Source organism: Triticum urartu, chromosome 5A, assembly GCF_056163025.1.
Source record: "Triticum urartu cultivar PI428250 chromosome 5A, HENAU_Tu73, whole genome shotgun sequence".
NCBI classification, from domain to species: Eukaryota; Viridiplantae; Streptophyta; class Magnoliopsida; order Poales; family Poaceae; genus Triticum; species Triticum urartu.
In genome coordinates this window covers 495248714-495267340 of record NC_141877.1, presented here as the reverse complement: position 1 = coordinate 495267340, position 18627 = coordinate 495248714, and the positions used below count along the sequence as shown (strand labels likewise).

The 18627-nt window shown below is 44.3% G+C and overlaps 2 protein-coding genes and 1 non-coding gene across 4 annotated transcripts; 2 read left to right on the top strand and 1 right to left on the bottom strand.

The window, feature by feature from the left end:
• Positions 1–7184, top strand: LOC125510016 (cell division cycle protein 48-related / CDC48-like protein). 2 transcript variants are annotated; one of them, XM_048675104.2, is made up of 12 exons: positions 1–166; positions 551–812; positions 1507–1611; positions 1732–3525; positions 3603–3791; positions 3888–4030; positions 4607–4849; positions 5525–5711; positions 6059–6124; positions 6215–6461; positions 6554–6898; positions 6988–7184. In XM_048675104.2, the coding sequence occupies exons 2-12, from the start codon at positions 600–602 to the stop codon at positions 7083–7085; spliced, it is 3630 nt and encodes a 1209-aa protein (XP_048531061.1). In that variant the 5' UTR covers positions 1–166; positions 551–599; the 3' UTR covers positions 7086–7184. The 2 variants fall into 2 exon arrangements, with proteins under 2 accessions (XP_048531061.1, XP_048531060.1); XM_048675103.2 differs by having other exon boundaries at positions 2–166; positions 6554–7184.
• Positions 7185–10362: 3178 nt separating this feature from the next.
• On the top strand, positions 10363–10434 carry TRNAP-UGG (transfer RNA proline (anticodon UGG)). The gene has a single exon. It is a non-coding gene; the product is annotated as a tRNA-Pro (tRNA).
• A 6162-nt stretch (positions 10435–16596) lies between these two features.
• LOC125556391 (flotillin-like protein 2) lies at positions 16597–18245 on the bottom strand. The gene is made up of 2 exons (XM_048719137.2): positions 17280–18245; positions 16597–17195 (listed from the first exon to the last, which is right to left on the bottom strand). Exons 1-2 carry the CDS (start codon positions 18243–18245, stop codon positions 16683–16685), a joined length of 1479 nt encoding a protein of 492 aa, XP_048575094.2. The 3' UTR covers positions 16597–16682.
• Between the last annotated feature and the right edge of the window lie 382 nt (positions 18246–18627).

Genomic DNA, 18627 nt, shown 5'->3' with positions numbered 1-18627 from the left:
AGAGGTGAGGAAAGGAAGGAAACCCTCGCGTCGTCCCCTCCGCTCCGAAACCCCCGACGCCAAGGAAACCCTCGCGAGCCCGCAGCCGCCTCCGCCCCCGCCCCCGCCGCCGCCCGAATCCGGCCGGTGCCAGCGGCCCCGGACCCCCGCCGCTCCAGCCCCCGAGGTCAGCTCCCGGCGCCGCTCGCCCCCGGTGTTTTCCTTTTGCTCTGCGCGTCCTGGCGGCTCATTTTGGGGGGGTTTAGCCTGGGTTTCTGGCGCGGGCCGCCGTGTCGCTCGCCGCGCGCGGGTTCGCCGGAGGCGTGGTCGCCCGATCGGTGCCTGGCGGGGTGGATTCGGGGGCGGTTTCTCTCGTCGTGGTTTGAATTTGCGATGTGTATTTTGGGGGATTTGTGGTTCGGCGGGGTACGCAGCGGGCTCCATTTCGTAATGCACGAGTAGTGAATTGCTATTGCCTGGCATGTCACATGCATGCGTGTTAGGTTGGTGGATTTGGGGCTAGGGTTTGGGGGGATGGCTGAAACTGACAAGAGTGCTTGGCCTGATTCAGGGAGCAATGGGCAGCAGCAGCAGCAACAGTGCTTGACGAGGAGGGAGTTATGGCAGGAATGGCCGGGAAGGGGGACGAATCGGTTGCGCCCGTGAGGTCCAGCGACCGGCTGCGGCAGCGGCCCAAGTACTACGGGCGGGGATACCTGTACTACTCGCCCAACATGCGCAACAAGATGAACTCCAACAAGAAGCGGACGGCTGCATCGCAGATCGCCAAGAAGCTGCTTCGCAAGCCAGCTGCACGGGAACCTCCTGCCGATGTAAGCAACTTTGTATGCTAGTTGTTTGGGATTTGCTTGTTTTTATCATTGAAAAGCATTCTTACCTGATATGCTGAAGATGTCATCTGGTGTACCGTGTCTTATGATACATTATTTTGACCAGCTGTTATTTGCATGTTAATGATTGGAGTTATTATCCATCCATCTGTTAATTTTAGCCGCAAGGAATGTCTTGGCTTCTATGGAGGCTTTGTTAGCACTATATCCCTGATTCTGCATCTTTTACTGGATTTTTACACTTCCCAGAATAAAATATGTCCATCAGTTAAATAGGAAACACAGACACTTTTCAAGCTATTATTAGTATAGGGACGTCTGGTTCATGTAACTTTATTGTATGAAACATGAGCGATTGACCACTTCCTGAAAGCTATCTCCTGAACATTGTACCTGGAATGCCTATATTTCTGTGTAGGATTGCTACATTATGCTCAGTACCTTGATTATAATAGTCCTCTTTATAGTCCATTGCAGCAAATCTGCGCCGTTCAACACTTTTCAAGCTATTATTAGTATAGGGACGTCTGGTTCATGTAACTTTATTGTATGAAACATGAGCGATTGACCACTTCCTGAAAGCTATCTCCTGAACATTGTACCTGGAATGCCTATATTTCTGTGTAGGATTGCTACATTATGCTCAGTACCTTGATTATAATAGCCCTCTTTATAGTCCATTGCAGCAAATCTGCGCCGTTCAACGCGGAAGCGAAGAATGTCCGTAACTCTGGAGGACTATGGCACAGATAGTTCCAGTATGGAAGATGATGACCTTATGGTGAGTTTCTAGAGTCCCAGTAATGACTGTAATTTTGGAAGCCTCACTGTTACCCAATTGGCATCTCTGTTTGCTGATTATTATTTGAACCAGCTCACATTTTCCCTTTCATGTTTTCAGAGACCCAGATATCGGTCTTCATCAAAGAGTAAAGGGGATGATCAAGTGTCGGCACGGCCGAAGCGCAAGAAAATGTCTAACTCTAACTCCATTCCCCGCCGTGAAGGTTTAAGGCCTAGAAGATCTCTGCGGGGACAAAGGCATCTTCCATACCAAGTTTCTGATGATGATCAGGAAAGTTCTGAAGAAGAACATGAACAAGATCAGAGAGAAAATGGCAATGAAATCGAAGAGGATGGTGCCAATGAAGAGGAGATTGATGGAGGTGATGAAGCTGAAGAAGATGGAGATGATGAAGACGGCGAGGAAGAGCAAGAAGTTAGGAGGAGATATGATCTAAGGGATCGTGCAGAAGTTCGTAGACCCTCCCCACAGAAGGAAGGGAAGCACAGACCACAATCTCCCCGCAGAGTACTTGTACAAGGAGTTGGTCCAAAGAACAGCAAGTATTTAAAAAAAGGTGGTTCACGCATGCATAAGCGCCCTCGTTTTTCAATGCCAGATGATTCAGATGATTCTCTTCTTGTGGATGAGCCGGATGAAGGTCCATCCATGCCATGGATGCGTAGTGGGAGAGGTGGTATGCCACCATGGCTTATGGGTGGATTGGACATGCATAATTCAGCAGCATGGGGTCTCAATGCTGGAGCATCTGGATGGGGTCATCAGGGTGATACTGGAGTCAGTACTTCATCACTTATGCCAGGGGCACAAACTGCTGGCCCAAGTTCCAAGGGAGGAGCTGATATTCAGCCTCTGCAGATTGATGAGAGTGTAAGTTTTAATGATATTGGAGGTTTGTCTGAGTACATTGATGCCTTAAAGGAAATGGTGTTCTTCCCTTTGCTGTATCCAGATTTTTTTGCAAACTATCACATAACTCCTCCTAGGGGAGTTCTTCTCTGTGGACCTCCTGGTACAGGGAAGACATTGATTGCCCGTGCATTAGCTTGTGCTGCCTCTAAAGCTGGCCAGAAGGTCAGCTTTTATATGCGAAAAGGAGCTGATGTTCTTAGTAAATGGGTTGGAGAGGCTGAAAGGCAGCTCAAGTTGCTTTTTGAGGAAGCTCAAAAGAATCAGCCTGCAATCATATTTTTTGATGAAATAGATGGCCTTGCCCCTGTGAGATCTAGCAAGCAAGAGCAGATTCACAATTCAATAGTCTCAACATTGCTTGCTTTGATGGACGGTCTTGATTCACGTGGACAAGTTGTTTTGATTGGAGCAACCAATCGGATTGATGCCATTGATGGGGCATTGCGTAGACCTGGCCGTTTTGATCGCGAGTTCTATTTTCCTTTACCTGGCTATGAGGCACGAGCTGAAATACTGGATATTCATACACGGAAATGGAAGGAACCCCCGCCAAAGGAGCTAAAGATGGAGCTTGCTGCGAGCTGTGTTGGGTATTGTGGTGCTGATTTGAAAGCATTATGTACTGAAGCTGCTATTCGAGCATTTAGGGAGAAATATCCTCAGGTTTACACAAGTGATGACAAGTTTGTCATTGATGTAGACTCGGTCAGGGTTGAGAGGAACCACTTCTTGGAAGCTATGTCTACAATAACTCCAGCTGCACATAGGGGATCAATTGTGCATTCAAGACCACTGTCACCGGTTATTGCTCCATGTTTGAAGAGACATCTTGAGAAGATAATGGAAAGGATTTCTGATATTTTTCCTTACCTTTCAGCATTGGATCTTAGCAAATACTCTACCCTTTCATATGGATCTTCCATCCCTCTTGTTTATAGGCCTCGCCTTTTGATGTGTGGCGTTGAGGGTGTTGGACTGGTAGGTTTTCTCTTTTATATGGATATGTTGTAAGTATATTGTGCCTTTTTTCTTACTAATGTGGTTTAGCTTAGCAGGATCATGTTGGGCCAGCTGTTTTGCATGAGCTTGAGAAATTTCCTGTGCACTCCTTGGGGCTGCCATCTCTTCTCTCTGATCCAAGTGCAAAGACACCTGAAGAAGCTCTTGTGCATATTTTTGGGGAAGCAAGGAGAACAACACCGTCCATACTCTACTTGCCACAGTTCCATCTTTGGTGGGATACGGTTAGTACCTAGTCATAACCTTTGGTGCTATGAAATGATTTTTGAGTAAATGCTGGCTCAGTTATGTAGCTAATTACTTGATTTTTAACGTTACAGGCACATGAACAGCTTAGGGCAGTGTTATTGACTCTTCTGAATGAATTGGCATCCAACCTTCCAGTATTGTTGCTAGGAACATCATCAGTGGCCTTTGATGATCTCGAAGAAGAGTGTGCTTCCATATTTTCTTCTCGTAATGTGTATGTTCCTGGAGGAATGTTAATTCTGTTTTGCCTGGTTGTTTTGACTTAGTTCTTGTCTTAGATACACACCATGTTGAACTTCTGTTTTCATTGGTTTAGGCAACATATTACTGCTTGATTGTTCAGTTTTTTAACTTTTTCGAGCTCTGTAAATGCTTGAATTATGTCCTGAGTATCACATTGTTATCCATTCACCAAAAAGCATGGAACAGTATCCTTTGCGTGGGCAAGGGGGTATGTTTACTAATAGGTCATTGACTGGAACAAGTTCTTTTCCTTTTTTTTTGTTGGCATGCTTTCTAAGTTTAGGTTACTGTATAGCACTTAATCGTTCGATCAAGTGTTGGCTGCTTCACGTACCCTTCGCATGGGCAAGGGGTGTGTTTATTAATAGGCCCATTGACGGGAACAAGATTTGTTCTTTTTTGTTTGTTTGTTTGTTGACATGCTTGCTAAGTTCAGTTTGCTGTATATCACTTTATTGCTGGATCAGTGTTGCATGCTTCACATCAAGTTCAGTGCATTTTCTCCTACTTGTCTTATTTTTCACTAACAAAATCTTCTATTTGATAGATATCAAGTGGATCGACCAAGTGATGATGATAGATTAAGATACTTCAGTATACTGTTTGAGTCACTGCTCTCACTTCAAATGGAAGATTCAAGAAGCAAGTCAAAAGAGCAAAAGTCTATTGATCTTCCAAAAGCACCAAAGAAAGTAGATGGGCCTAAGGTTTCTGAGCTGAAAGCTAAGGCAGAAGCTGAGCAACACGCTGTTCGTCGGATGAGAATGTGTCTACGAGATATTTGTAACCGGTCTGCAATTTACTCCTTTACATTGTTGCATATATTTCTCGGTTTTTTTCGTTTGTTCCCAGTTCTCAGCAATTAACTATTGTAGGCAATATTAATACTTTAATATGTAACACTTCTGTTAGACAACATTGAAAAATTGCCTGACCATTCTTTAGCCAATCCCCAGTTCATGCTAATTCTGAATCTTGGGATCCATATTGAGTTGATTCAAAGAGTGCTAGCTAGCCTGACCTTTGCTTAGCAGTTTTGTTCGAGATGAATACTCAGTTCAGGTCATGTGGTGACACAAGATATTTCAAACTAAAAAGTTTGTGTGGTTCAGTACTGCTCCAGTAAAAAATGACCGGTTGATCGTAACTGGTGGCGAAAACTAAAAATTAAGCTAATATATGATATATATAATCTCTCTTCTATGCTGCTGATGATCTGAACATTGTGTTACATATGGAAGGTAACTGCAAAGTGAGCTAAGTTAGTGTTAGGCTGTCAGCTGTCATGTTAAATTTTGAACTTACGTAGGATGTTGTAGTAAGATGCTTGAATTTTTCAGTATATAAATTCTGAGACTTTATCTTCTGTTGCATATGCAAAAGGTCTCTAGTATCTTAGACAGGATTTGTTCACTTGTTATTCAAACCAGATGGAAATAATCAAGGTGCCACTTCATCTTTTCAGCATTCTATACAACAAAAGGTTCACTGCATTTCACTTCCCAGTATCAGAAGAGGAAGTACCTGACTATCGAACAATAGTTCACAACCCCATGGATATGGCTGCTGTCTTGCAGCGGGTGGACTCTGGACAGTACTTCTCTCAGGCAGCATTTTTGAAGGATATTAATCTTATAGTCACCAATGCAAAGGTTTGAGCTTTTCTTTTGGGGCATTTAGTTTTCCACTCATGTAACATATGTTCTGATCGTACATACATAGCAAGTACCTTGGAATCTGATAATAATCTTTATGATGATGGCAACTGATTTTTTCCCACTCATGTTACATATGTTTTGGTCATATTTTCATGGCAAGCACGGTACAATTCAATACTGATCTTTCTGATTATGGTAACTGAGAAATTGACCTAACCTCTGTAACGACTGTAGCAATAGTTTGTTGTGATCTTTCTGAAGATGCCAACTAAAACAATGACTGAAGTTTCGAGACCACTGTATCTGCAAGTTTGGTGCTAAATATTTTACTAATTTTGCAGACTTATAATGGCGACGATTACAATGGATCTAGGATCGTGAGCAGAGCATGTGAACTTCGAGATGTGGTATATTGTTTGTTCAATAGTTGTTGCTGTATTTGATTGTTGACTAGACCTCTATGTTTGTTTGTGTGACTAATGCTTATCTTTGGTCAGGTGCAAGGTATGTTGTCACAGATGGACCCATCGTTGGTATCCTTTTGTGATAAAATTGCTGCACAAGGGGGACCACTGCAGGCTATGGATGATGAGGATAGCTCCATTCTCCAAGCGCCGCCTGTTGTTCAGTTAGTTTCTGTTACTAGAACAAGTGCGAGGCTTCGTAATGTACAACCAGAAGTTGATCTGTCACGAAGTTATGAGGTGCTAAAGCGGCACAAGAAAAGCACTGAAAACGAACATGGTAATCCTCTATTCTTGACCCACTGTTGGGTTTGCAATCTTGCATATCAAGTGTGGTACAAAATAAATATATTGAACTGACCTTTGTTTCAGGCACCTCTGCCAAAGAATCGACAGCAAGAGACGGAACGTCTTCTGGCGATGTAGATCTGTCAAAGCCAACTTCCCCAGAGGAAGCTCCAAAAGGACCACATTCAAATGGCCCTTTGAAAGAAGCTGACAAAGCACCAGATGAAGCACCTCCAATTCTACCTGGTTCTCCTCCCGACCCAATGGAGACTGACAATGGCGAAGATTCTGCCATGCCTACCAGCGATGACACGCTTGAACAGCTGGAAGGCTTGAAACAGCGCTTCATGGAGCTCACCGTGGGCTACGGGGTGCCGCAGCTCGAGAGGCTCTACTCGCGGATAATGAAAGGCGCGATAGAGTTGACAGGTAAAGAAACCAACAAGGATCATAGACGGTTAGTTGTTAGGCATTTGTTGGCATTCGTTGAGAACAGCGACAATTTTTAACTCTAGCAGGAATAAGAGGTTTTACTGGTTTTCCCTGTGTACATTCTGTTGTCTGTTGGAGCAACAACCCCGAGGAGCTGTCCATGCCTCCTGATGTAGTGATGTAACAACATTTTCTGAAATGCTCGGTGGCATTACAACAGTTTTGTGTAGCAAGTTCTGTTCTGGTCTTTGAGGATTTGAATTTTCAGAACCGCCTTTTTTTATCTATACCAGCCATTTATTTCTCTATATTTTATTATTATTGTGGTTTGCAGCCTTAACTTTGACTTCAGTAAAGATGATCCATGCCACGTTTACCTCTCGTTCCAATTTGTATATCCAGTAGCAGACACCCGCCTGTATTTCGGTGTATTATTTCATTATTTCATCAAGAGGGGCGCTGATTATACTGAGTAGTTTACTTTGAAGAAAAAACAGGTTGAAATGTGGGCAGATATAACATGTGGAATGGTCACAAGTTGGGAACATGCAAAGCAATGGACACACGACCATACAAGATCACACTTAATGTAAGCAATGGACACACGACTACAAGATCACACTTAATGTTCAAAGACTTGAAATGAAACCGTAATCTAACATACCCTTTCCATCCTATGCGGGACTTAATAAGTCTTTCGATGTTGCCCTTGACCCAGGACATTTTTATAGAAAAAGCTCATCCGGGTGAGATCGTAGAAATTCACTCCTGACGGGAGCCGAAGCCCGGTCTGAAAGGTAACGCCACTGCGTCCTTGCCACTGAGCTACAACCCACTCAAGATTAATAATATATGAGATGCATGAACTTTGAGGAACATGCACCCTTTGCCAGCAGAACCCCAGACTGATGCAAAGCAATGGACACACGACCATACAAGATCCACGCTTAATGTTTGAAGTCTTGAAATGAAACTGTAATCTAACATACTCCTTCCATCCTATACAAGACCTAATAAGTCCTTCGATGTTGCCCTTGAGATCCATGCACCCAGGACATTTTTATCGAAGAAGCCCACCCGGGTGAGATCGTGAAAATTCACTCCCGACGGGAGTCAATCCCCTGTTTGTATGGTAATGCCATTGCGTCCTTGCCACTGAGCTACATCCTACTCCTCAAGATTAATAATATATGAGATGTATGAACTTTGAAGAACATGCACCCTTTGCTAGCAGAACCCCAGACTGATGCAAAGCAATGGACACACGACCATACGACCATACAAGATCCACGTGTAATCTAACATCTCCTTCCATCCTATACAGGATCTAATAAGTCTTTCGATGTTGCCCTTGAGATCCATGCACCCAGGACATTTTTATAGAAGAAGCTCACCCGAGTGAGATCGCGAAAATTCACTCCCGACGGGAGTCGAACCCCAAGGTAACACCACTGCGTCCTTGCCACTAAGCTACATCCCACTCCTCAAGATTAATATTATACTACTCCCTCCATTCCACAATGTAGTGCTTACTCTATCCACGTGCTTCAACTTTGACCGTAAATTTAACTACCAAGACCAATTGCGGCGGGAGCAAAAATTATATCAGTGAATTCGTATTCGAAAGAAGTTTTCAATTATATAATTTTTTCTCCCGCCGCAGTTGGTCTCGTTAGTTAAATTTATGGTCAAAGTTGGACCTCAGGAAGCGCGGGCACACTATATTTTAAAATGAAGGGAGTAGTATGTATACACGTGCAATGCACGTCTTAACAGCAATGTTTCTATGATTCTATTAAAAGAAAAAATATAGTACTTTGCAATGAATTCAGAGCAAAAATAAATAATATCATGAATTATAAAGTGATGATTTTCTGCTAATAAAATCGGTATTGTAGTGCTCATTTACATTTCACTCGGCTGTGGCGAAAAACGCCCTAAGTAGTCCAGCCGAACACGCACTTCGATCAATCAATCGACCGGATCGATCAATTGTCCAAGGGCAAAACAATAGTTAACCACACCTACATGTATGGGCTACTGGGCTTGGGTCTTCTCTATATTTGGTGTAGTTGGTTCTATAAATATATTTTTATATGGACTAATGATGCAATTAGCTGCGGCCATTAGCCGATGTACAGTATACAGGCCGCTAAAAATGTTCACTTGTCTCCGCCCTTGTCTCGGCTCTTTGCCTGACGCACTGGCACATGCAACATGGCGAGAAGAGAGGAGATTTGAGGCGATTTTTCTAGAAACAAGCAGATGCAGCTGTGGGCTCCTGTTCATTACGAATCCTTTGTATTTCAACCGTTGGATTTATGAGACCAACGGCCAGGATTGATGCCGTTGTACAATTCAAAACTCATACACTATATAGTACTCCCTCTGTTTGTTTTTATAAGACGTTTCAGACAGCCTGCTCTATACTGTTTTGAACAGTGTCTGAATGTCTAAAACGTCTTATAAAAATAAACAAAGATAGTAGTACAGATGAGATGTATGAACCTAAGAAAATGGGAGACCGGTGTGAAACAAAGAATTAGGCCTCGGTATAGTGCCATCATTATAGCATTCCTTGATACAAACTCTTCAATTAAATAATTCTTCAGAAGCAACCTTCTTCAAAACTGTCATTTTCATGCTTTCACTCAAAACTTATCTAGGAGCGCCTTTTTGAGGTCAAGTGATTTTTTAGCTAAAAACTTATCATGTACTCCCTCCGTTCGGAATTACTTGTTACAAAAATGGATGTATCTACAACTAAAATACATCTAGATACATTCATTTTTTGGACGAGTAATTCTAAACGGAGGGAGTACTATTGAAACAAAACATAGAAAAGGAAAAGAATGAAACAACCTTTGATTTATTTCGGAAGAAGATCATGGGGTGGGTAGCAGTGACGTGTGTCGGTCTGGTAGTCAGGTTGATTTTTTCTTTTGAGATTTTTTTTGAACCGAAAACCATAGAACAATCATTTTACGGTAAAATTATATATTAAAAAATATGTTCAAAAGAGTATGTTACAAGGAGTTCAACCAACTCCAGTTCTATGGAACCCAAACGGCAACATGGCAAGCTAATTCAGAAACTGGTCAGTCCAATTGACAAGCAGGGCTTTAAACTTATCCTTGATTTGATGTTGGAGTAGCAGTAGGTCTGTCTTGAGTCCCCTTCTCCACGCATGAATGGAAGGGGTATGAGCTTTGAAGATTTTTCCATTGCGCTGCATCCAGATGTTTCAACAAAATTTTTTTTTTGAGGTGACAGGCAAGGTAGTCTTGTTGATGAATTGACGACCAAGCGCTGTGGGCCTCGCCTCCAAGCTCCAACTTCAGTCGATCCGCCTCGCGTGCTTCGCTTGAGAAATAAAACATCGTCCCACGCAGCTGTTGGACGGCAAGTAGCAAAATTAGTAGACACCTTAAATAGAGAACTAATTGTTAACATAATGACTTGGGTGTTTGGTCTAGTGGTATGATTCTCGCTTTGGGTGCGAGAGGTCGCGAGTTCGATTCTCGCAACGCCCCTATTTTTTCTTTCTTTTTTGTTTCGATCAACAATCAGTTTTTGTTTTGTTTTGAGTGGAGGTCATCGTTCAGATATACTCCCTCCGTTCCGAATTACTTGTGTTAGATTTGTCTAGATACAGAGATATCTAGCACTAAAATAAGTCTAGATACATCCGTATCTAGACAAATCCAAGATAAGTAATTTAAAATGGAGGGAGCACAAATAGAATGTACACACAGAGCAAATCAACTGAGGCCTGCAGTTGGACGACGATGTCCTAATGCAATTTCTTCGCAGGGAGGCAGCTTCTCTCACCGCTGTCCTGACTCCTGACTGCCTGTGGTTATGCTTATTCAGTTCTGAAACTTCTATCCCTACTAATTACGTGTAGCCTGAGTTTCACTCCCACTCTAGATTATTGTTAGGGGACTGGCTAGGTACCGGTCGCCTAAAATCCAAATTTGGGCCAATCGAATCATTCTATGCCCTCTATGATCTAACGCTCGCCAGCCATCTTTCTCCAACTGTTTTTTTTTCTTTTCTGAAAAGCAGACTACACAACCGCCTATCTTGTTCTTCCTCCCGACGCCTTCTTCCCCATTGTCCCCACAGACCACCGGCCGGCCTGCCAGCCACCACCGCATGCGGCCGGCGACGCTCCCGCCCCTCCCTCCCCTCAATCGCCGCCCACCGCTGTGCTTCTCGCCACCCCCGGCCATCCTCCTAGCCTCGACCATGACCATTTTTTTTCTGACAAACCTGCGCCACCCCCACACCCCTAAGGCCTTGTACAATGGGAGGTGCTTAGGGGAGGTGCTTAGAAAAATAAACCAGGCTTTCCTTAAGCATCGGTGCTTATTTGTATAAGGTAGACGCTTAACTAAGCGTCTCTTCTATAAAAATAGGCACCGGTGCTTCAGAAAAACTCGGTTTATTTTTCTAAGCACCTCTCTAAGCACCTCCCATTGTACAAGGCCTAATAAGATAGATAACGGGGGTCACTTGTCTCCCTAAGATAGACCTAGAGGGCTTCTCCGCCAAGCTCCGTTCTTTCAAAAATCGACCGATCCAAATTCTAAATTCAGGCGACTTACATATATCTATTGGGTATCTATTATGTTGCTGTTAAGTACTCGAATTACGGAATCTATATGCTAATCTTGATCAGTGCTGCATGTGTCACTACATGCTAATGGCCAAGAATCTTTTCCTTATCGGCAGCGATCAGATTTTTGTTTCATAGTATGTGTTTCGATTGTTGGGTTTCCCTTTCTCACTTCCTATTTCTTGAACTGGTGTTGTATTTTCGTTATGCTCGGTAATGAAAAGAGAGGTAACTCGGATTAAAAGTTCTGTTATATTAGATTTTTTTACTTTCTCCGTTCCATATTAATGACGCTCAAACGGTTAAGTATAGGAAGTAATAAAGAGTACTAAGCGCTAACACGACCTAAAAGGTAAACGAAACTGCTCCACACACAATACTTGTGCCTGATCTTTGCACGATGTGTAAACCCAGCGGCCGGTGCCCTTTTCAATCATATGCATGTTTGTCTGGATTTTTTTTTGCGGGGTCATGTTTGTCTGGATTTAATCATCATATGTGAATCGAGTGAATTTTGTCATGCACATATAGCATGACTCAAATGTAAAAGGATTATACGACGTCATCACGCATTACTGATCCTATTATTGGACCCTCATCCATATCGCTTGAAGATAGTTTGAGATACCCTTACTTATAGACTTTGAAGTTTGCTTTCCTATGTGAAATATTAAGTCTACTCTAGACAATGTGAAAAATCTGTTCAATTCATGATTGGAAGAAGAAATAACAACGTGAGTTCAATCTTTTCAGTTTATCTTTATTGCTAAATACCAACACGATCCAGACATGAAGCAGAAATAAACAAATGTATGTATCGAAAAAACGCAAAGCATGAAGCAAAAGCCAACAAACGTATGTACACGAAAAACGCTATCTGACATTAATGTGGCTCTAGTGTGACGACGAGGAATCAAAACCTTCTAAGGAACGGCGTACGATGTAGCGTCTAGACGTATGTACACGAAAAACGCTATCTGACATTAATGTAGCCCCTATTTTTTCTTTCTTTTTTGTTTCGATCAACAATCAGTTTTTGTTTTGTTTTGAGTGGAGGTCATCGTTCAGATATACTCCCTCCGTTCCGAATTACTTGTGTTAGATTTGTCTAGATACAGAGATATCTAGCACTAAAATAAGTCTAGATACATCCGTATCTAGACAAATCCAAGATAAGTAATTTAGAATGGAGGGAGCACAAATAGAATGTACACACAGAGCAAATCAACTGAGGCCTGCAGTTGGACGACGATGTCCTAATGCAATTTCTTCGCAGGGAGGCAGCTTCTCTCACCGCTGTCCTGACTCCTGACTGCCTGTGGTTATGCTCATTCAGTTCTGAAACTTCTATCCCTACTAATTACGTGTAGCCTGAGTTTCACTCCCACTCTAGATTATTGTTAGGGGACTGGCTAGGTACCGGTCGCCTAAAATCCAAATTTGGGCCAATCGAATCATTCTATGCCCTCTATGATCTAACGCTCGCCAGCCATCTTTCTCCAACTGTTTTTTTTTCTTTTCTGAAAAGCAGACTACACAACCGCCTATCTTGTTCTTCCTCCCGACGCCTTCTTCCCCATTGTCCCCACAGACCACCGGCCGGCCTGCCAGCCACCACCGCATGCGGCCGGCGACGCTCCCGCCCCTCCCTCCCCTCAATCGCCGCCCACCGCTGTGCTTCTCGCCACCCCTGGCCATCCTCCTAGCCTCGACCATGACCATTTTTTTTCTGACAAACCTGCGCCACCCCCACACCCCTAAGGCCTTGTACAATGGGAGGTGCTTAGGGGAGGTGCTTAGAAAAATAAACCAGGCTTTCCTTAAGCATCGGTGCTTATTTGTATAAGGTAGACGCTTAACTAAGCGTCTCTTCTATAAAAATAGGCACCGGTGCTTCAGAAAAACTCGGTTTATTTTTCTAAGCACCTCTCTAAGCACCTCCCATTGTACAAGGCCTAATAAGATAGATAACGGGGGTCACTTGTCTCCCTAAGATAGACCTAGAGGGCTTCTCCGCCAAGCTCCGTTCTTTCAAAAATCGACCGATCCAAATTCTAAATTCAGGCGACTTACATATATCTATTGGGTATCTATTATGTTGCTGTTAAGTACTCGAATTACGGAATCTATATGCTAATCTTGATCAGTGCTGCATGTGTCACTACATGCTAATGGCCAAGAATCTTTTCCTTATCGGCAGCGATCAGATTTTTGTTTCATAGTATGTGTTTCGATTGTTGGGTTTCCCTTTCTCACTTCCTATTTCTTGAACTGGTGTTGTATTTTCGTTATGCTCGGTAATGAAAAGAGAGGTAACTCGGATTAAAAGTTCTGTTATATTAGATTTTTTTACTTTCTCCGTTCCATATTAATGACGCTCAAACGGTTAAGTATAGGAAGTAATAAAGAGTACTAAGCGCTAACACGACCTAAAAGGTAAACGAAACTGCTCCACACACAATACTTGTGCCTGATCTTTGCACGATGTGTAAACCCAGCGGCCGGTGCCCTTTTCAATCATATGCATGTTTGTCTGGATTTTTTTTTGCGGGGTCATGTTTGTCTGGATTTAATCATCATATGTGAATCGAGTGAATTTTGTCATGCACATATAGCATGACTCAAATGTAAAAGGATTATACGACGTCATCACGCATTACTGATCCTATTATTGGACCCTCATCCATATCGCTTGAAGATAGTTTGAGATACCCTTACTTATAGACTTTGAAGTTTGCTTTCCTATGTGAAATATTAAGTCTACTCTAGACAATGTGAAAAATCTGTTCAATTCATGATTGGAAGAAGAAATAACAACGTGAGTTCAATCTTTTCAGTTTATCTTTATTGCTAAATACCAACACGATCCAGACATGAAGCAGAAATAAACAAATGTATGTATCGAAAAAACGCAAAGCATGAAGCAAAAGCCAACAAACGTATGTACACGAAAAACGCTATCTGACATTAATGTGGCTCTAGTGTGACGACGAGGAATCAAAACCTTCTAAGGAACGGCGTACGATGTAGCGTCTAGACGTATGTACACGAAAAACGCTATCTGACATTAATGTAGCCCCTATTTTTTCTTTCTTTTTTGTTTCGATCAACAATCAGTTTTTGTTTTGTTTTGAGTGGAGGTCATCGTTCAGATATACTCCCTCCGTTCCGAATTACTTGTGTTAGATTTGTCTAGATACAGAGATATCTAGCACTAAAATAAGTCTAGATACATCCGTATCTAGACAAATCCAAGATAAGTAATTTAGAATGGAGGGAGCACAAATAGAATGTACACACAGAGCAAATCAACTGAGGCCTGCAGTTGGACGACGATGTCCTAATGCAATTTCTTCGCAGGGAGGCAGCTTCTCTCACCGCTGTCCTGACTCCTGATTGCCTGTGGTTATGCTCATTCAGTTCTGAAACTTCTATCCCTACTAATTACGTGTAGCCTGAGTTTCACTCCCACTCTAGATTATTGTTAGGGGACTGGCTAGGTACCGGTCGCCTAAAATCCAAATTTGGGCCAATCGAATCATTCTATGCCCTCTATGATCTAACGCTCGCCAGCCATCTTTCTCCAACTGTTTTTTTTTTCTTTTCTGAAAAGCAGACTACACAACCGCCTATCTTGTTCTTCCTCCCGACGCCTTCTTCCCCATTGTCCCCACAGACCACCGGCCGGCCTGCCAGCCACCACCGCATGCGGCCGGCGACGCTCCCGCCCCTCCCTCCCCTCAATCGCCGCCCACCGCTGTGCTTCTCGCCACCCCCGGCCATCCTCCTAGCCTCGACCATGACCATTTTTTTTCTGACAAACCTGCGCCACCCCCACACCCCTAAGGCCTTGTACAATGGGAGGTGCTTAGGGGAGGTGCTTAGAAAAATAAACCAGGCTTTCCTTAAGCATCGGTGCTTATTTGTATAAGGTAGACGCTTAACTAAGCGTCTCTTCTATAAAAATAGGCACCGGTGCTTCAGAAAAACTCGGTTTATTTTTCTAAGCACCTCTCTAAGCACCTCCCATTGTACAAGGCCTAATAAGATAGATAACGGGGGTCACTTGTCTCCCTAAGATAGACCTAGAGGGCTTCTCCGCCAAGCTCCGTTCTTTCAAAAATCGACCGATCCAAATTCTAAATTCAGGCGACTTACATATATCTATTGGGTATCTATTATGTTGCTGTTAAGTACTCGAATTACGGAATCTATATGCTAATCTTGATCAGTGCTGCATGTGTCACTACATGCTAATGGCCAAGAATCTTTTCCTTATCGGCAGCGATCAGATTTTTGTTTCATAGTATGTGTTTCGATTGTTGGGTTTCCCTTTCTCACTTCCTATTTCTTGAACTGGTGTTGTATTTTCGTTATGCTCGGTAATGAAAAGAGAGGTAACTCGGATTAAAAGTTCTGTTATATTAGATTTTTTTACTTTCTCCGTTCCATATTAATGACGCTCAAACGGTTAAGTATAGGAAGTAATAAAGAGTACTAAGCGCTAACACGACCTAAAAGGTAAACGAAACTGCTCCACACACAATACTTGTGCCTGATCTTTGCACGATGTGTAAACCCAGCGGCCGGTGCCCTTTTCAATCATATGCATGTTTGTCTGGATTTTTTTTTGCGGGGTCATGTTTGTCTGGATTTAATCATCATATGTGAATCGAGTGAATTTTGTCATGCACATATAGCATGACTCAAATGTAAAAGGATTATACGACGTCATCACGCATTACTGATCCTATTATTGGACCCTCATCCATATCGCTTGAAGATAGTTTGAGATACCCTTACTTATAGACTTTGAAGTTTGCTTTCCTATGTGAAATATTAAGTCTACTCTAGACAATGTGAAAAATCTGTTCAATTCATGATTGGAAGAAGAAATAACAACGTGAGTTCAATCTTTTCAGTTTATCTTTATTGCTAAATACCAACACGATCCAGACATGAAGCAGAAATAAACAAATGTATGTATCGAAAAAACGCAAAGCATGAAGCAAAAGCCAACAAACGTATATACACGAAAAACGCTATCTGATATTAATGTGGCTCTAGTGTGACGACGAGGAATCAAAACCTTCTAAGGAACGGCGTACGATGTAGCGTCTAGACGTACTACGCCACAACGAGTGCGCAACACACCGGTGATCAGTTGGCAGCACCGTCCTTGGGCAGCGTACACATCCACGCCGGCGGCGACATCCCTGTCTGTTCGTGCACCGTCGACACAAGCGGCGGGAGCATCTTGTACACCCCGGCCACCTGCTGCAGCGCGCTGCCGGCGGCAGCCTCTCCGCCTGCGTCGCCACCGTTACTCCAGATACTGATCTTGGGCTGCATGCCGTTGACAGCTCCGGCGTTGATGCGAGCCATCTCCGTGTACATGCCGGAGTCGATCATGAGGTAGTCTCTGAGGGCGTGGTAGTTGCCGCCGAGCGCCTGGAGCATGGACGCCACGTACTCTGTCTTGGCCTTGCCCACCAGAGCCACCGACTCCGCCTCCTTCTGCTTAGCGTAGAGCTTGGCGTCCTCGGCCATCTTCTGCTCGAAGAACTTGGCGTCGGCCTGCGCCTTGCGCGCCTCCGCCGTTCTCATCTGCTTGAACAGCGCCGCCTCAGCTGCCTTCTGCCTGCTGTACAACAGCGCGTTTGAATCTTGAACCTACAATACATGCATGCACGACAATATATATGAGAATATTTGAGCACATGTATGGTATGGAACTATGGAATATGGATAATGTACCTGTGTGTCGTACTGCACGGTGGCCTTGCTGAGCTGTTCGGCCTTGAGCTTCTCAGTCTGGCGCATGGCGTTCTTAATCTCGACCTCCATCTGGAGCTCGGCCTCGCGGATGGCCACGGCCTTGGCTGCCTCAACCTCAGCCACCTTGGCCTGCTTGTCCCACCCGGCCTTCTTCATGGCGAGCTCCGCCTTGGCCGCGGCGATGTCTGCCTCCCTTGCATTCTCGAACACCTGCACCTCGGCCTTCACCTTGGCCTCCTCCTTTTGCCCCTGACCCATCTGCCGCACCGACAGCACCTTGGTCTCGGCGTCCACCTTGGCGGCGTTCTGCCGGGTCAGCCCCTCCCTCTCCTTGGCGCCCACCTCTCCCTTCATCCGGGCCTCGGCCACGTCCACCTTGGCCTGGTTCGCGGCGTCCTGCTGCGTCTTCTGGCCGAGGTAGGAGAAGTACTCGTGCCCCGGCACGTCCACCAGCTGCTTCACGTTGGCGTTGTAGATGAAGAGCCCGAACTGCTTGAGCTCCAGCTGTACCCTGTCGAACACCTTCTCCTTGAAGGTCTTTGTCCCCTTGAAGATCTCCTCCATGGTGAGCTCGGCGGCGAGCACGCGGGTCTCGCCCTCGATGACCCCCTTGACGAGGTCATGGACGTGGCTGGTGTTGTGATGCAGCGGGGCGATAAGCTTGGCGTAGAGCAGGAGCTGCGCCTGGAGCTCCTCCTTGTCCGCCTGCTCGTCGCCTATGGCGCTGATCTTGGGGCCGATGGTGAAGACGGCGGGGAGGATGAAGGGCAGCTTCTCGGCGCTCATGGCGTGCACCTCGAACTCGTAGTTGACCGGCGAGATGCAGAACTTCTTGCATTGCTGCCCGACGAACACCCACGCCTTCTTCGCGAGCTTCACGTCATCGATGCCCCACCCGGTGATGGCCAGGTACTCCGACGCGTCGGCGACATGAAAACTCGCCATATTCTGTCTCCTCGATCGGCGGATCTCGAGCTAGCTACTCAATCGATCTATCTATGACGAGAAGATAACCACGTTCCAAAAAAAGAGCCAATCTGTGGCCCATATATATAGGAGGAGTATAATCAGGACGGGAAGGTTGTTGCCTTGTCGTGGATAAAGAGTCCGCTCTACAACGAACTTGCTGGAAACCGGGAACCGAACGACTGGGACATCGTGTGGTTTCGTGAAAACCAGAAAATAAATTAACCAGAGTATATACATTAATAAGAAACTCACATCCGTTTGGTTTTGGGCGTTTCCTACGCGCGCCTATGTCGGCGACATGGAAAAAGTTAGATGTACTATATAGAAAAATATTTCTCATGCAAACAATATACAACGT